The sequence below is a fragment of the Polyodon spathula genome, unplaced genomic scaffold, assembly GCF_017654505.1.
Source record: "Polyodon spathula isolate WHYD16114869_AA unplaced genomic scaffold, ASM1765450v1 scaffolds_732, whole genome shotgun sequence".
Lineage (NCBI taxonomy): Eukaryota > Metazoa > Chordata > Actinopteri > Acipenseriformes > Polyodontidae > Polyodon > Polyodon spathula.
The window spans coordinates 291,958-308,507 of record NW_024472221.1 but is presented as its reverse complement, the minus strand read 5'-3'; the positions used below and the strand labels follow the sequence as shown (position 1 = coordinate 308,507).

The following is a 16,550-nucleotide window of genomic DNA, read 5'->3' as shown; positions in this document are numbered from 1 at the left end:
CATAAGTACTGCATTTGGACGTGCTTCAATAATTGACAGGAGAGCGAAGCTTCACTGTACCATTTGGTTTCAGATTGGATGTATTGGATGTGTCTTGTGCTATCAGTTTTGGGTGGGTGAGTGAGTGGCAACTTTATCTTTAAAGCAGTAATAGCATTATACTTCATCTGCACAAGAATCAGCTCTTAGAAAGGTGCAGCACTTTAAAAGGTTTTTAAAATGTTTATTCAGGGAGTTCTCTATAATAATAATAATATTTTTTATTTTTTTTAAAAATCACTCATGAACAAAACCACCATGTAATATCTGTTTTATAACGTCCAGTGCATGCATACCCATCAGATTTGCACATCAGTATTCTCAGCAGTAAATGAATGGCTTTCAGTCGCAGGTTTCCGGTCTGCCTGCAGGCCACGCCCACCTGCCACTCCCAGATGTCAGCCAAAGGCAGGTGGAGGACTGCTCGCTCATCCGCTAACATCAGTTTCAAAATCTCAAACCCTGGACACAAGAAAAAAGGGTGCGTTAACGAGGGGTAAGCAGGCACACTTAGAGGTGCATTCATTCTCTGGGAAACTGAGTTGATTAATGTACAACTAAAATAAATACAAATATTATACAAAGCAGCAAGTAATTAAGCATGTTAACATAACATTATTCAGTAGGTTTCATTCAACTCCATGAAGCAAAATGTGTTAAAACTATTCACTTTGTACAACAGATGGGAACTGAATTTGCAGCTATGCTACCAAAGCAACTGAATGAGTGTTTCACAGTAATGGATGTTACGTTATACCAGTGTGAGCATTTCTCCCAGTCGATTAGAAATGTGAACTCACCTGTCTGAAATCTTCCTCGATGACCCCCTGTTACGGTAAACTTGTATCCCCACTCTGTATTGCTCATGTCTGAGGTAAATTTGTAATACAGCGTGTCTCCTGTATGAACACAAAACCAAAATACAAATAGCATTTGCATTTCAATCTGTTAAATGATAAAACAGGTCTGGCTTGTATGAGCTTTATTGATCAAAGCAAAACACTGGATGAAAACCAACTAGAAGAGTCTTTTTAAATCTTGAAGTGTGCAGTAAATAAGTCAAAGCTGATCACTGGAAACCCAGAGTTCCAAACGGACAGAGATTACTGAAGACATTGACTAAAACATCTCCTTGCCAGTTTAAAACTTTGTATCAGTACTTACGATGCTGAAGCCCTTTTTATTTACCTGGGATTTCAAAATCTGTCCATTTTTGGGAGGATCCGCTGAAGTTGTGATGATCTTGTAGGAAATCACTGCTACTGGACATCAGCAGCTCATCGCAGCCCTCCTCTGTGTGACTCCGAGAGTCAAACTTTATGGACAGGTAAACTGCACTGGGGATGTGGACCTTGTCCTAATTAAAAGACAATGAGAGTGTTTAGACTACCAGAAATCTGTCATTATCAGTTGGCACACAATGGTGGCTAGCATTTCATTTGGAATTTGTTTTTTTTTGTGAATTAAATGCTTTCTTGCTACCCAAATGATATTTAGTTTAAGAGATGGTATTGCTGTATTAAATCACACAAATGCTGCCAACTTCTGGTAAAAAAGAAATAAAATACAAATAATGATCCAGTTTCAGCTTTACTTTGTTAGTATATGCTTTCTATCTGGCCACAGTAATATAAGTAGCGCAAAACAATAGGACCAAATAGGGGCATGCCCAATTGCCTAAATGAGATGCCTACCTCAAAGGTGGTGTTGTTGTCATATGGGTGTTTGGACTCCCTGACCTGCACAGCCATCCCAGGCTCCTCCATGAACTGACAGGCTGTGAGAGACAGGCTGTCCAGCATACTCTCACTGCAGCCCTGCAGCACCTTCTGCAAGATCTAGTAACACATGACAGCACAGAAACATCAATATCCCTACGGCAATCACTTACTCGACTTCATAACAAATCTAAACCTTCATATCTATGTTTGTAAACTTTATAAATACAGATTTTTAAAGATCCATCCATCACTTGCAGGCCAGTAGGTAATCGTTAAATGTTTTCTTGTTTAAAATGTATTAATTCATTGCAATGCCTAAGGTGTTCATTCTGTATATGCATCTACGCATATTACAGGGCTGTTTTAAAAGAAAACTCTCAACGTTTTATGGCCACAGCTTTTGATGGCAATGTGTAATGAAGTTTATCTTGATAACAAGTCTGATGTTTGTTTATAGGGCGGAACACATGTACAGGGAAAGCTGGGGTGAGATGTGGCAATGTTTAAATCCCTTACCATTAGAGCAGCGCAAGCCGATTATTTGAATTTAGCTCTAAATCAGAAATCAGGTGCGAGTCACTGATGTTCATTGGTGTCGATTCACTATTCAAAGTGAAACGAGTGAAGAAACAGCTACTTGGATTTGTGATCATTGCTGCTTTTCTTAGATTGTGTGGAGAACAGCGATCCACACAGCTGCTTCTTCAGTGGTTTCACTTTGAATGGTAAATTAGACCAGTGACCCTCACCTGAATGTCAGCACCTGGTTTCTGTGGAGAGCTCAAAACGAATAAAGGAATCATGGGTCCGTGCATCTCTAGTGTTACTGTTTAAAGCCCTTACCTTCTCCCAGAGCTGCTTCTCCTCCAGCTGCATCAGCATGTCCAGGATGTAAGCCATGTGCGAGGCTCCGCTGAGCTCCAGGACGTCCTCTGTGACGGCCACGTCGCTCGGCCACTCTGACAGCAGGGAAGCCAGCACGTGGCGTGCGTACAGGATGCCGATGGCCTCATTCACCTTGAACAGGTACTGCCGCACAGACTTGTTGCTGCGGGCGTCCAGTTCCTTGTGTAGCAGCGTGGAGCTCTTGGTGCGTCGCTGCTTGGCATAGCTGAGCTGCAGGTCACTCTCTGTGCTGGTGATCAGCTTCTGGCTCAGAAGGTTGGTCTCTTCAGTAGCGTTTTCACAGCGGCTTGGTTTGGACTGTTTTGCAAGAAAGATCGGAGAGCATGAAGTTTGTGAGTTTTATCAAATATAAGATATAACCTAGTACTGCATTATGCTTCAAATGCATTGAGTAAATACATTATCGAAATGTAACAACTAATAACAAGAATACAAAATTCATTAATTTTTCTATATCTTTAACAGTGATCTTAATTATACTTTAAGTTAATTAGAATTGTGAAGAAACCAATTCCTACCTGACAAGGGACAACAATCATGTCAGTGTCCACAGCCTTGGTGCTCCTCTCCTCTGAGCGGGGGCACTTGCCTGGCTGCCACTTCTGCGCCAGGTTACGGATTGTCTCGTCTGTTGTAATCACATCCCCGTCAAATCTTAAAAACAGGCAAGAAATGCAGGTGATCAGAACCGGACAATACTGTCTGCCTGTTACATTTAATTCATTACATTCATCTTCATGTGTTGCAGTTAGAATATTAAAGGCAGAATTAAACTCATCAGCAACAGTTTGAAGGGAAATACAAGCATTTCAATCAAAACCAAATATACGCATATATAAATCAGACAGAATTGACACCCCTAATTTATGCAAAAGCAATCACAAACATTCATATTCTTTGAAACCGAGATACCCTCCCCAAAATTCAAAAAATATTTATGGAACAGATGGACGACAGCAGACAGTTTATAGTCGGGATGGGCACAGGGGCTGATATTTTGTTATGATGTTGATAGATATCGATAATAATTTCCATATCGCAAATATTGTGGGATTTAAAAAAAAAAAAAAAAAAAAAAGTAAATCTCAGAGACTTTTTGTTGCTAATACTACTAAAAATACAAACTCAGTATAAATCAAGTTTATTTTATATTACTATACAACAAACCCTATACATACCAATCATGATCAGTCTCATAGGCAAACACCACACACTAAAGCATTATTTAACCACTACACTTGCTACTTGCACCGAGTGACGTCTCATTTCAGGACAGCGGAGTCTCAATTTCAGGTGAACGAGCCATTTATTTGAAATCCTGTTCACACCTTTTCCTTTGCTGTATTGGACGATTACAAAATCTTTTTTTTATTTTACTGGCACAACTACAAAAGCATGTAAACATGAACGAGGAGAAGGAGACTGCAGTGATCACAGCCGTGTCTCATCATGCTCAGCTTCAGCACGGTACAATTCAACAGTACGCTTTCATTCATTTCCTGTGCATGAAGAGACGGGACATTTCACCCAAAAATATTCCAACAGATAAATTCACAGTAACAAAAACACACGTTTTATTTATTTATTTATATGAAAACACCTACCTACACCCAACACCTCCTTATGTTGGACAAACATGTCAGATTTAGCGAGGCGCTTCTGTATGATTATGAAAAGCTTTCTGGGGTGAAGGTTGGGGCCTCTCTATATAATCTGATGGGATTAAACTGCCTTTCATTTTTTATATCAATAGGTAAAATGAAGACGGAACAGAATGCATTGTACACATGACGTTTACATTTAACAAAAACAATGTTATTTTGATTCTTACACCCTTTGTATCACTTTACCGTGGTTAGTGTTTATAATTACATTTCCGAACCCCAGAACTTGCTGGCTTGCCATGCTAGTTCTGCAGGCAGTACTGAGTACAGCCAGGGATAATGATTAAATCACGTTTTACTGAACCTCACATACCGCTTCTGCACTTCCAGGAAGAAGGAGTCTGTTCTCTTCATCTGCAGCTCGTACATGGCGCGCAGGATGTGCAGAGGGGCATTGAGGGCATCGTGAGTGATCTGAAATGAAACAAAGGGGTCTCTGAAAAGAGAGGCTTTTATCTGCATTGCTCATCCAAGCTACAGTAATTGTGTTGCACCGTGAGCACATTTCATTGTGAGGAGGTTGCTTACCCAGCCTAGACAATACATCATCCACCTAGATATAAGAAAATAGGATAAAACAGGCCTTTTAATTATGAATACCATAACAGAATTTTGCCGTGACTGGGATGCTGTATAACAAATTGTTGTCCAAACATTCATTCATAATATATTTATAAAACTAAGAAACCAAATAGCTTTTGTCAATAGCTGAAAAAAAGTCAATTCACTTATCGGACAATATAAAAAATGAAAAGTCCCAAAACAAAACACTGATTTTTGGCCAACTACAAAAAGCCTGATCATTTAAAAAAAAAAAAATAAATAACAGAACAGAAAACTGCTTTTATAATCTCGCTCGGATGTTTTTGACACTAACCATTCTTTGACACTATTTCATGAGGTTATAAATATACACCGACACATTACACCCTTGCCAGCTGATCTTTCTTAAAGGCTGCACCTGGAAGCAGATTTTGGTTTCTTCATCCAGTCCCTCCAGGGGATCAGGCTTGTTCTGGTCCTGCTCATCCATACAGCTGCTGGAGTGATCCGAGTCCAGCTCCCGCTCCTTCTCCTCATTCTCTGTGTCCTCCTCCACCATCGAGTTGATTTCTTTCTTGGAGGAGTACAGCATTATAGACAGAATCTACAAAAAACCAAACAAGGATAAACATTACAATAAAGCTAATACCAGAACCGACTGGTGCTGCTGTGCTGGTAGGCGACTCAGACTCACTTCCAGGTCCCGCAGAAGCCACATCTTACTGAAGCCTGTGCCTTTGCTGCATTTTCGCACCAGAAGTTTAATCAGTCCGGACCGCAGTACAGCTGCCTGGGCTTCCTGTACACCATGCTTCTGTTATGAGGGGAAGAGAAAGAAATCATTCTAAAACATGACACATGGGGTCAAAGTACAAAAACTGGAAAATCGTCACATTTTTAAAACTAAATCTTGCACCCAACTTTCTTTGACATAACTTTCTACCAAGTTCCAGCCTGTTTTTTTTTAATTTATTTTATAATTTAATTAATGTTTTTAAAATGTAACTAAAAAAACATTGACTAGAAATCTTTCTCAAAGTCTTTTGTGTCTGAACTGCGGAAAAGAAGAAAAAAAAAAAAAGTATTGCTGTAACACAGTTGGTCGTAAAAGATGACAGTATAGGTGGCCATAATAAAAAGTTTAATGTGACTACCATTATATCCCAAGTTCGAAACCTAAGGTTAACCTGAAAACAGACCTCAGTAGAGAGAAGATGCCGCACCGTAAATCAGGCAGTCCCAGACAAACGAATTCTAAATAATAAAACTAACCTTCAATGTGTTGTAGAGGCCCTTCAGGGCCAGGGCCAGGACCCAGCTTGCCTCCACAGCCTCCGTGCTACTGCTGTCCAGGCTGGTCTGCAGGAGCTGGCTGGTGATGGACACAAAGTTCTGGAAGTAGTGGTTGACGTGAGACTGGGCTGGAGCTTGCTGCAGGGACTGAGGCTCTGGCTGTCCATGCCCATGGAGTTGTACTAGCTGGTAGTCCTTCACTGTGGAAGGATACAGGGAGACACTACAGATCAAGGAAAGCACATCTAGCAGCCCTCCATAAACTGCAGCTGAATGGCTATGGATTCACTGACCTGTCCTCCTCTTGCGAGTTTTGACGTCCACCACTGCAGCCCGGTTTTTCTCAGTAAAGTGCTTGAGTATGGTCATGTTGTGAGGCTCATTGGCGTTATCAATGAAGACGGAGTGTGTTCCCATGCACAACACCTGCAGATCAATAAGATGAACGAATCAAACCACAGAAACAGCAACAGACGGCTTGAATTAAGAAAAAGTTCAGATATTGATATTTTCTGATTTGGTGATATATTTAGCATTCTGTTTCAGTAGGGTACAGACATTAAAAAAGACAGCCACCTCTTTGTAGCCCAGGGTCAGATTCTTCTAATTACTTGTGCTAAAGAATGTCCTAACCAAGTTTTAATCACAATATGACAAGCGGTTCTCTCGACAAATTGAAAACTATGTAGTAAGACATAGGGGCTGACCTCTGGGAATCCAACGAGAACCAGCAGAGTGAAGAGGTTGGTGCGTTTGAGCTGAAGGGGTAACTGCTTCACACAGTGATCAGTGAAGGCTGAAATCACGTTGCACCACTGAGGGCAGGCATTCAAATCCCGGAGAATATCAGCCACAGAGCATGCCCAGTCCAAACCAATCCGGCTGAAACCCAGAGGAATAAACACTGTTGGTGTTACAATATTGCACACAGGCAGTGGCAAAGACTAAGAGATACAGTACAAGCATCACTTCCTAAAAGGGTCAAAATTAAAAGAAACCACACTGATGAATGCACTAGTTTTGATGTTTTATCTTAATGTAACTAGTACTTTTAATGCATGGATGCCTTATTTCTTAAAAAACAACTTCAGGATTTGAAAAGAGGGTACCCTGAATCTTTAAAAGATCTGTCTTCTCGTTGTCAGTCTAAAGAAAACCTGCTTGGCAACTCTCATTACAGAGGCTGTGATTAGGTTATTAGAAGTACAGAGACCCACCTATCGAGGCACACTGCCCCCAGACTGAATAGGAGCTGCGTGGTCTTCCAGCCCTGTGTGTCAGGAGTCCCCTCTCCCAGGGCCAGCAGCGAGTATTTGTCAGCAAGCGCCTCGGTGACGGCGCGGTCTGCATCTGCAGGCGTGATCCGCAGCAGAAGCTGGCCCAGCAGCCCCAGGGTCAGGTGATAGGTCTCGTTCAGGCAGCCTGCGTTGGAGATCACCACCTGAAACAGCAAGGGGAGGGTCTGCCTCAGGTTGAACACAGAGATGGTGGAGCCCTGAAACAAGAAAGAAAGAAAAAAATAAAATAAAATCAATGCTTCAAATGATCAGCAGTTGATGCGATTCACCCATGGCAAATGCCTGAAAACAAAATACATATCAACCTAATTGTTCAGATGTATTCGTTTTCAAATTTTAACATAAAAGAAAACAAAAAAACAGTTCTAGTGATTAACACTGGCCAGTCTTAATCACTATTTTTTTTTTTTAATCCTAGAGTCATCAGATATGCATTTTGACCGAGTTCAGGTCACTTAATAAAACTGATAAAAAAACAGGGAACAACAGCTCCAACGCTACAGGATTAATGCGAGTGAAGACAGCACAAGACAAACCAAGGCAACAACTTCACAGCCTGTTACTGCTGCATCTCAATGAATACAGAAAAGTCGCCTTCTGAACTTCCATAAAAATAAATTTCTAATGTAAACCCTGCAAGATTTAAAGACCCTGTATAACTCATACCGGTTTAGCTGGAGGTAACATAGCAGCCAGCAGACCCAGGATCCTCTCTCTTGAGCACTCCGCAAACACATGTTCCTGAAGAGGGACCCTGGTCGCCCTGTCCTCCTGCTTTAGGGAAATGCCCTGGGATGAATCTGTAGCAGCTTCTTCAGGGCTAGAATCAGAAACTAGAGGGGAAAAAGAAAACACACACAGTTCATTATCAATCAATCAATCACTATTTTATTTATATAGCACCTTTCATACAAAAAGTATATCAAAGTGCTGTACAGGACAAAACACAAGAAAATACAATGCATGTGTACAGAAACTAAGTTTAGAATTCAGTTTAAAAGATAATCTAAAAAAAAAAGATTTTTTTTTTTTTTACTTCATCGTCAACTGTGTAGCACTTCTGATATGAGAGGGCACTGTGCATTTCACAATCTGGGAGCTCAGTGACAAAGATCTCTCCCTTCCTTTTTATGCACACTTGTGGGAGGCACAGAAGGCCTTCACCAGCTGATCTTAAATCACCAGAATGTACATACGTGACTAGAAACTCCTTGATATAATCTGGTGCCAGACCTTTAAGTGCTTTATAAGCTAGAAGTACCATTTTAAAATCAACTCTAAACTTCACTGGGAGCCAGTGCAGTGCAGCCAGTACAGGTGTTATATAGTCTCTCTTCCATTCTGCTGAGAAGCCTTGCAGCTGCATTCTGGATCAGCTGCAGGTGATTTATGACGGGACCCAGAAGCCCAGTGAATAGAGCATTGCAATAGTCAAGTCAGGAAGACACAAAAGCATGAATCTGTTTCTCAGCATCAGACAAAGAGAGAAATGCGACCTAACGTTAGCAAGGTTGCCACAGGCAACTGATGAAAATCCAGACACAGGTTCCTAAAGAAACAAATTGCTGTCGAGATATGACTTGAACCATTTTCAGACTACCAGACAATTCATCCATCAAATAAAGCAGAGTGGTCCACTGTATCAAAAGCAGCACTTAAATCTAAAAGAACAAGAATAGATACACAACTAGAGTCTGCACTTAACAGCAGATCATTCACCACTCTGACGAGCGCAGCCTCTGTACTGTGGCAGAACAGAAACCCAGCTGAAATTCAAGCACTTTGTTATTCTCAACAAATGAATTCAGCTAGTTTGCTATTACTTTTGCTAGAACCTTAGCTAGAAATGGCAGATTTGAAATAGGGCTATAAATGTTTAAAAGCAGTATGGTCTAGGTTTGGTTTCTTAAGCAAAGGTTTAACCACCGCCATTTTTAAAGTCAGAGATTTCCAAGAAAATTTCACTCAAATCACTTGAAAAATGCTTTTCCAATTTTGTTTGGAACTGGATCCAACAAGCAAGTTGAAGAATGAATTATATCAGTTAATGAACTGCATCATTTTCTATTTTAATTCATTCTACAGTTGCATCCAGCCAGCCTAAATAAGGCTAACCTGCACAATACATTTTAATCAGGGACCCCAAGTCTTCATAATCTAGTGTCCATGCGCACAGCCATGCGGTCCCTTTCAGATGTTCTTTTCCAAGCATACTGTACCTCTCATGGTTGGGGATGCTGCCTCTTCATTAGACACAGAGGGGGTTTGACTGAAGCTCTTGGAATCCAGAGTATCCTGTGGAACCAGTGCTTTCTGCTTGATGATGTCATTGCTGGAGCCCTCAGACCCTGAACCTGCCTTCAGGACACGAGCACCGACTCTGCATGTCTCCTTAAGGAAAATATTTTAGTTAGAAGACATAAATATAATGCAATGTTAAACTAAAGCTTGTGGGATCATTACACATTTAATAAAACATTAAAACTGCGAGTTACTTAATACATAATGTATTTCTACTATACACTACATATAACAGATAGATTGAACAGAGAGATGTGCATGCAGTAAATTCTGAGAACACACAGGGGGCATGTAGAACTTGGAAGAAAGCAAATGCTTCCAAAATGACATGTAGCCATTCTAAATACAAAAAAAGTGTGTTTATTTGTTTTTCATACATTTGTCTTTGTCAAATTCAGCTATTTCGGGATCATTCCTGATACAATTTATATCCAGAAACACTCAGGATAAATCTATCCTAACTTCCAAATTACAAACAAATACTGCTGAACATACCTCTTTTGACAGTGGTAGTGAATTCACAGGAGTACTGCTGCCCCCTGGAGGAGCGGAGGTGTCGCTGGTGCTCAGCTCCTGACTGCTCTCCACTATGGTGGTGCTCACAGGACACACATCACTCTTGGACACCGGCTCGTTGGGAGAGAGCAGAGACAGGAGTGCCGAGGCCCTCAGACCTGGAACACATGCAATGGTCAATAATCAGGTTCCTATTTCAAAGGAAAAAAAAAAACAGCTGCATTGTGTCTCTACCGGATTTTTAAACATGTGCTTTGACAGATTAAAAGGGATAGCTTTAAAAAAAACAACAGACAAACAGAGGATATTGACACATTACAGGCAAATCCTTTTCAGCCATAGATAAGATAAGCAAATGGAAGCTAGCCCAGTAAATCAAACAGTTCCAGTGTCTGAAAAATAGGACTTACTTTTTCCATTTTGCCCTTTAAGCAGGCAGTCTGCAATGAGCTCCGTGCAGCGGGTTTGCAGGTTTGTGGCACTAGCAAGAGTACTGGAGTCCAGCCTTTCTCCTTCCACTTCTCCCTCGCTGGCTAGGTCTGATGTGTAAAGGGCCAGGGCAGAAAACAGCAGCCAGGAGTAGTTATGGATGTAGGGCTGAATGAGTCTGTGACGGTCACTGATCCGAATAGTAACCATTGGAAACACTTTGATTCGGTGGGTTGGCAAATGGCTGTGGTAAGAAGAGTGTAAACAAAGAGTAAAATACTGCAAAATAAATAAAATGAATAATAATAATACATAAAACACTGTTAAACAAACCAGGCAGGGTATTACTTACCAGTCTGGGTATTTCTTTGCATTATAGCACCCAAAGCAAAGATCGAAATCATCACAGACATTACAGTTGATCCTACTGCCCACAATCAGCCCCTGGCAATGGTCGCACGCATATTCCATGTTAACCATTTCATGGTCATCCTCATGCCCTTCAGGTTTGGCACCACCTAGCATAAGAAGAATAAAAGGAAATTCACATCATTATGCTAAACAATGACTGCTTTGGATGTCTCTTAATGCAATGCTTTCTTTTAAGATGCTAAAATGAAACGGGATTCCCAAACAATACCTTGTGCTTTTTGAAAAGAACAGAAAAAAAAATTAAAAATAATCTATATATTGGTGGATATTGTGCATGTGTTTTTAGATTTTGTAATGTGATTTTTTGTAATTTGATACTTTGTATTTTGATACAAAGTCAGTCCTTTGTTTCATAAAACAAGGTGTGTACAGGGTTTATTGTATCAATATAAAATTCATTTGATTGTTTGATACTTACAGTAGTATTTTCACAAAGCAAAAAGCATGTCTCTGCAAGCTTTCCATATGAGAATTTTCAGTAATTTCCACAGTGTGAAATGAAAATTGATGTTTAGCTCAGTAGTTAGATACAACATGTTTATCTCACCAAACGCTCCCAAGTTCTGTCAAAGTTATTGATCACGCAAAATTAAAAAAAAGTTACTATCGATATCATATCAAAACATAGATATTAGTGCCTATATCTAATATACTATTTTTTTTTTTTATTACATTTTTTTAAATCCAGTATTCAGTAATGCTTTGTTAATTCAGTTTTCCCTACCAGCACTTGCTATTTCTCTAGCCAATGACTAGAAAGTAAGACTAGAAGTAAGTCACATACTTAAAAAGCAGGTTTTGCACAGGTCCATGTCCATACACTGCAGACAGCGGAAGCGATGCCAGGGAGCGATCTTGTCACATCCGTCACACGAGATCTCAACATTCAACAGGTCACAGTATCGTGCAATAAACATGTGCATCTGAAGCCAGGAAACACGGAAAGAAACGGGATCAAAATACAGAAGTACAGTGAGAGCCCTCTCCTACAACTAGGGACCAGAAAGCAGTGCTTCATATTGACAGGGACTGGCAGACTGGGTTGAATGGAGAGCTGTGTATCGCTTGTTAACTTTAGTTTTCTTTTCTGCTACTTTTTCACATACAGTATTACCAAGAACATAAAAAGTATATAGGCTGTGTACACAAAGGTTGACAGCACAGTTACTGAAATTGTATTTGAATACTACCTACCTTTCTTTTGTCTTCTGGGGCTGCCTGAGTAATCTTGTCGTACCACCTCTCAAACATCCCATCCTGACATTCCTCCATCCACTCCATGTTGCGCTCATAGTCCGCAATCTCATCATCTTCCGTCCACTGGCTGGGAAACAACAATAATAATAATCATCATCTTTATTTTTATATAGTGCCTTTCATAGTGAACCATCATCACAAAGTGCTTTACAAGATACAAGACTAGGGTGTGTGAACTATCCATCAATTGCAGAGTCACTTACAAGAACGTCTCACCCAAAAAATGGAACACAAAGTGACTTGCTCGGGCCACACAATGAGTCAGTGGCTGAGCTGGGATTTGAACCGGGTACCTCCTGGTTACAAGCCTGTTTCTTTAACCACTGGACCACACAGCCTCCAAAAGGAATGGCATAGTCACCAGTGAAGCAGAATACTAGTGTTATTAGCAGTTTACTAACCCTTAATCTCCAACTAGTCTCCACACATCAGTGTACAATGTGTGTCATGAACAGGGCAGCATCCTGCATATTAAACGACACAGTGCAATGTTAAAACAGTAATTCACCAATAAGGCTTTGATTTGTACCTGATTGCAATGTCGTGGACGCTGATGTTCTCCTGGGACATGGTCAGGAGGAGGTCTGGCAGTTTAATATCAATGAACAAGGAGAGATCCTGCACTTCCCAACTCATATCTAAGAGGTGCAGCAGGCAGGTTTGCACACAGGACAGAGCAGGAAGCAAAGTCCTGCAGGTGGAGAAGCAACAAAAGAGCATTAGACTGTCTCAACACAACTGGGAGTATTTTCAAAGCCTTAACTGTTACTTTCACTGAACTAAGAATCAAAACATCCAATTATATAATTCAAGGGCTCTTAAGCCCTCATGGCTTTTTCTGTTTTGTCCCAATGGGTCTAAATTTAACAAACAGGACTTACGGATGATTTAAATACTGCAAACAGGTTCTTACTTGTCATGCAGGTTGTTGAAGGTCTGCACCGCATTCAACAGCAGCAGCACAAGCTGGTAGAAGGACTGCCTCACCTCCTCCCGCAACTGCTTTCCACAACCATCCAGGTGTCTAAAATAACTGCAGAAACAAAAGAAATAGAAGAATGAAACTGCTGTACAATTTTAATACGCTTTTTCTCCAAGCACTTGAGTTATATTTTTTTCTGCATGTTCTTTTTTGTGCAAAATGTGTAGGATGCTTTTGTAGAACTATAAAAGTTAGTGAAGGGTCATCTTTATAATTAAAAAAAAAAAAAAAAACTCCAGCACCTGCAATTTGTGACAAAGAAATTAGAAGAAGAGCTGGCCTCATCTCCATAGCAACCAATGATAAAACCACTGTCTTTTCTGCTAACTGCTGAAGCTCAATTTGGTAACTCTAGTAACGAGTTGCAAGTTCAAGGAAAACAAGTCAAGGGTACAAGGTAAAAAGTGCTTTTCTTTGTTCTGATTTTTTTTTTTTTTTTTTTTTTTTTGTCTAGCCAGCCAGAGAAATGATGAGCAGAGAACAACAACTGGAACAGCCAGCTGTAAGAATATCCAGAAAAACACCCCAAAACAAATAAACTTGGAAGAGAACTTAAATATTGTTTAAATGGCTTAAAAATGATCTCCATTACCTGGAATCACCACTGAAGAAAGGGAAAGTTAACAATTAATGAATTAAGAGTCTCTGCTATCCTACCAGAGCGGTCAGTTTCACTGGAAGAATACTGGCTTTTATTAATAAAATCCTGAAAGGACACACCCTGCCGAGTCACACGCTGTATCAACACTGTGGACACAAGTAAAGTATTGCTCTAACTGAACTAAAGAATAGAGAATTACAGTAAACTACACTGGGAAGATGCAACGAATGTGCATTTGCAGAAAGCCTGATGTTGTGAAATGTAAAATGGGTGTTTCATACATTGCTCCATAACAAAAGGGCTAATTTTAATATTTCATGAAAGTAATTTACCAGATAAACAGTTTGAAGAATTAAAGTGATCCACGGAATTGAATAACAGGTGCTGGAGTTGTTTTTAAGAATAAATGAACGGGTGTTGTAGCTATGAATTCTAATTGAAGGATATATTATATATATATATTTATTTATAACCAATTAAATTATGATTTTGTAATATCCTATTAATTACAATTCATTTGGATTTTATTGTGATATTTACGGACTCATACTCACTCAAACAGCTATCCTGCCTGCATTCATTGACAACAGTATTTAGCTTTTATATAAAAGGCAAATTATAGACAACTAGAATGCTTGCTTTTAAACGTAATTGATCTTTACACTGAAGCTGGAGATATTATCTGAATATTACTGCTTGCTGAGATTAATATACTGACTAGTGCTAATATTGGTACTAATTTCCTTTTCTATTTTTGTACAGTATACCTGATCAAATTCATTAAGAGATTAACAGTGTTTCATATTTTATTGCCAATTATCATCTATATGATCTTGAACTCATCTGAGAGAATTAAGAGTGCTAATCAAAGAAAACCATTGCACATTAATTGGGTTATCTTTATATATTATCGTACTTTCTCATACCTCGTGAAGTCCTTCTGACATGCTAGGAGCTCCTGCAAGAATAGAATGCAGGGGGCCTGAAAAAGGTGAGGTCTTCCAAGGGAATCCAAACACTGGCACACCATCCTCAGCACCTCACACACACTCTGTGCCTGCGTTTTCTTCAGCTCAAGAACTTGTAGAACACTGCAAACAAAAATTTAATGCATCTGTTAAAAAGCTTTATATAGGTCTACAGGTTTAAATACAACTTCCCCTCTTCAGTAGAACATGCACAACCAAATCTCCTGACCCTCCTCACTCTGCTGGACACTCATGAATAAATAACAGACAGGTCATTTTTACCAAATGCCTGTGAAGCAATCAGGTCACACCAGTCTTCTAATCAGTAATGATTTACCCAGGCTCCCCTTTTAAAAGAAAAAGTTTATCGCTGTATTTTTGCATATCATTTTTGTGCTTTTACCATGATTTCCCCTTTGTTATGCAATGCATTTACCTAGTTTAGCCAGGTTTGCTAGGTTTATTAATATGCTTTACCATAGCTTGCTATATATTACAATGGTTACCAATGCTTTCACTATGCTTTATTACTATGGTAAACTTTTATAAGGGTCTAGACAGGAAACCTGTAAAATAAATTCTTATGGATATACAAGTTTCCCATAAGGGGTCATTTTTTGACAGTTCAAACTTTGCAGCAGGATCTGACACCTGTTGTCATATATAAAATCTCTCAGACCAGTCCACATGTTGTGTGCTTATAGCTTTCTGTTCCACCAAGCACTGTGGGCTTACTTTGACTGGCAGATTGCTTGATCCTTCATAAAGTCACTGATGTGCTTCAAGATGGGGTACTTCTCCTTGATGGAAGGGACTACCCTCGCCTCCTCCATGGATCTGAAGGACAGCAGTCTCAGGCGCCCCCTGCTGAAAGGTAATTTGCGGGTTGGCGTGGAAGGAGAGGATGGATCCCCTTGCTGAGGCAGAGCGCTGTCTGAGGAGGCTGTGATGAGAGGGACTGCAGATGCCACTCCTTGGCTGGGATCTGCAGTCAGAGGCTTTGACGTGGCGCTGGGCTCTTTCGATTGGCTTTGCTGTCTTGCTTCAGGGTCCCTGACAGCTGCCTCAGCTGGAAGTGATGATGCAGAAGGGCTAGCCTGGAAATCCCCCTCGGATATGGAGACTGATCTCTGGCGCGTAAGCACAGCTCTTCCGTTTCTTTCATCTCTGGAGTCCAGGGCTTCATTCTTGACTTTGTCATGTTGTTTCAGAGTTCCACTGTGGTTGAATTTAAAAAGGAGAAGGCTCTTTTCAATGCAAGTGAGAGCTACAAAATGAAAGAGAAGCAGAAAAGAAAATGCAATTACTCAGGTGTGGGAGGTTACATGCAAGCAGTACACAAAATAATAACTAGCAGCCAAGTAAAGAACGCTGCAATTCACTTACCAAGGGATTCCATGTTCACCTCGCTGGGATCTACCTCTTGCTTATCAGTTTTATTAATTTTTCCAACCAGGTACTTTTGCTTCATTTCAAGCTACAGAAAAAAAAAATGTAGATGCATTTAAAATCTGAAATATCAGGCACACAATTCTGTACTTACAATGAGTACAGCAAATGCATCAGCTGGGGTATTGTAGGGCAGGTAGAAAATACCACA

At 40.1% G+C, this 16,550-nt stretch overlaps 1 protein-coding gene across 2 annotated transcripts in view; it reads right to left on the bottom strand.

Annotated features, from left to right (window-relative positions):
* zzef1 (zinc finger, ZZ-type with EF hand domain 1) overlaps positions 1 to 16,550 on the bottom strand; it is a 39,205-nt gene that overhangs the window by 7,206 nt on the left and 15,449 nt on the right. For both annotated transcript variants that reach the window (XM_041240980.1, XM_041240981.1), the window contains exons 28-52: positions 16,337 to 16,427; positions 15,686 to 16,217; positions 14,909 to 15,073; positions 13,313 to 13,432; positions 12,929 to 13,090; positions 12,337 to 12,466; positions 11,927 to 12,065; positions 11,063 to 11,228; positions 10,692 to 10,954; positions 10,261 to 10,439; positions 9,684 to 9,855; positions 8,131 to 8,297; positions 7,384 to 7,661; positions 6,874 to 7,048; positions 6,460 to 6,592; positions 6,146 to 6,366; positions 5,568 to 5,687; positions 5,292 to 5,477; positions 4,644 to 4,744; positions 3,185 to 3,320; positions 2,604 to 2,963; positions 1,734 to 1,877; positions 1,228 to 1,396; positions 840 to 938; positions 336 to 501 (exon numbers count right to left, since the gene is read on the bottom strand). In XM_041240980.1, the coding sequence (XP_041096914.1) occupies positions 336 to 501; positions 840 to 938; positions 1,228 to 1,396; positions 1,734 to 1,877; positions 2,604 to 2,963; positions 3,185 to 3,320; positions 4,644 to 4,744; positions 5,292 to 5,477; positions 5,568 to 5,687; positions 6,146 to 6,366; positions 6,460 to 6,592; positions 6,874 to 7,048; positions 7,384 to 7,661; positions 8,131 to 8,297; positions 9,684 to 9,855; positions 10,261 to 10,439; positions 10,692 to 10,954; positions 11,063 to 11,228; positions 11,927 to 12,065; positions 12,337 to 12,466; positions 12,929 to 13,090; positions 13,313 to 13,432; positions 14,909 to 15,073; positions 15,686 to 16,217; positions 16,337 to 16,427 (4,574 nt within the window). The remainder of the gene's footprint in view (positions 1 to 335; positions 502 to 839; positions 939 to 1,227; positions 1,397 to 1,733; positions 1,878 to 2,603; positions 2,964 to 3,184; positions 3,321 to 4,643; positions 4,745 to 5,291; positions 5,478 to 5,567; positions 5,688 to 6,145; positions 6,367 to 6,459; positions 6,593 to 6,873; positions 7,049 to 7,383; positions 7,662 to 8,130; positions 8,298 to 9,683; positions 9,856 to 10,260; positions 10,440 to 10,691; positions 10,955 to 11,062; positions 11,229 to 11,926; positions 12,066 to 12,336; positions 12,467 to 12,928; positions 13,091 to 13,312; positions 13,433 to 14,908; positions 15,074 to 15,685; positions 16,218 to 16,336; positions 16,428 to 16,550) is intronic.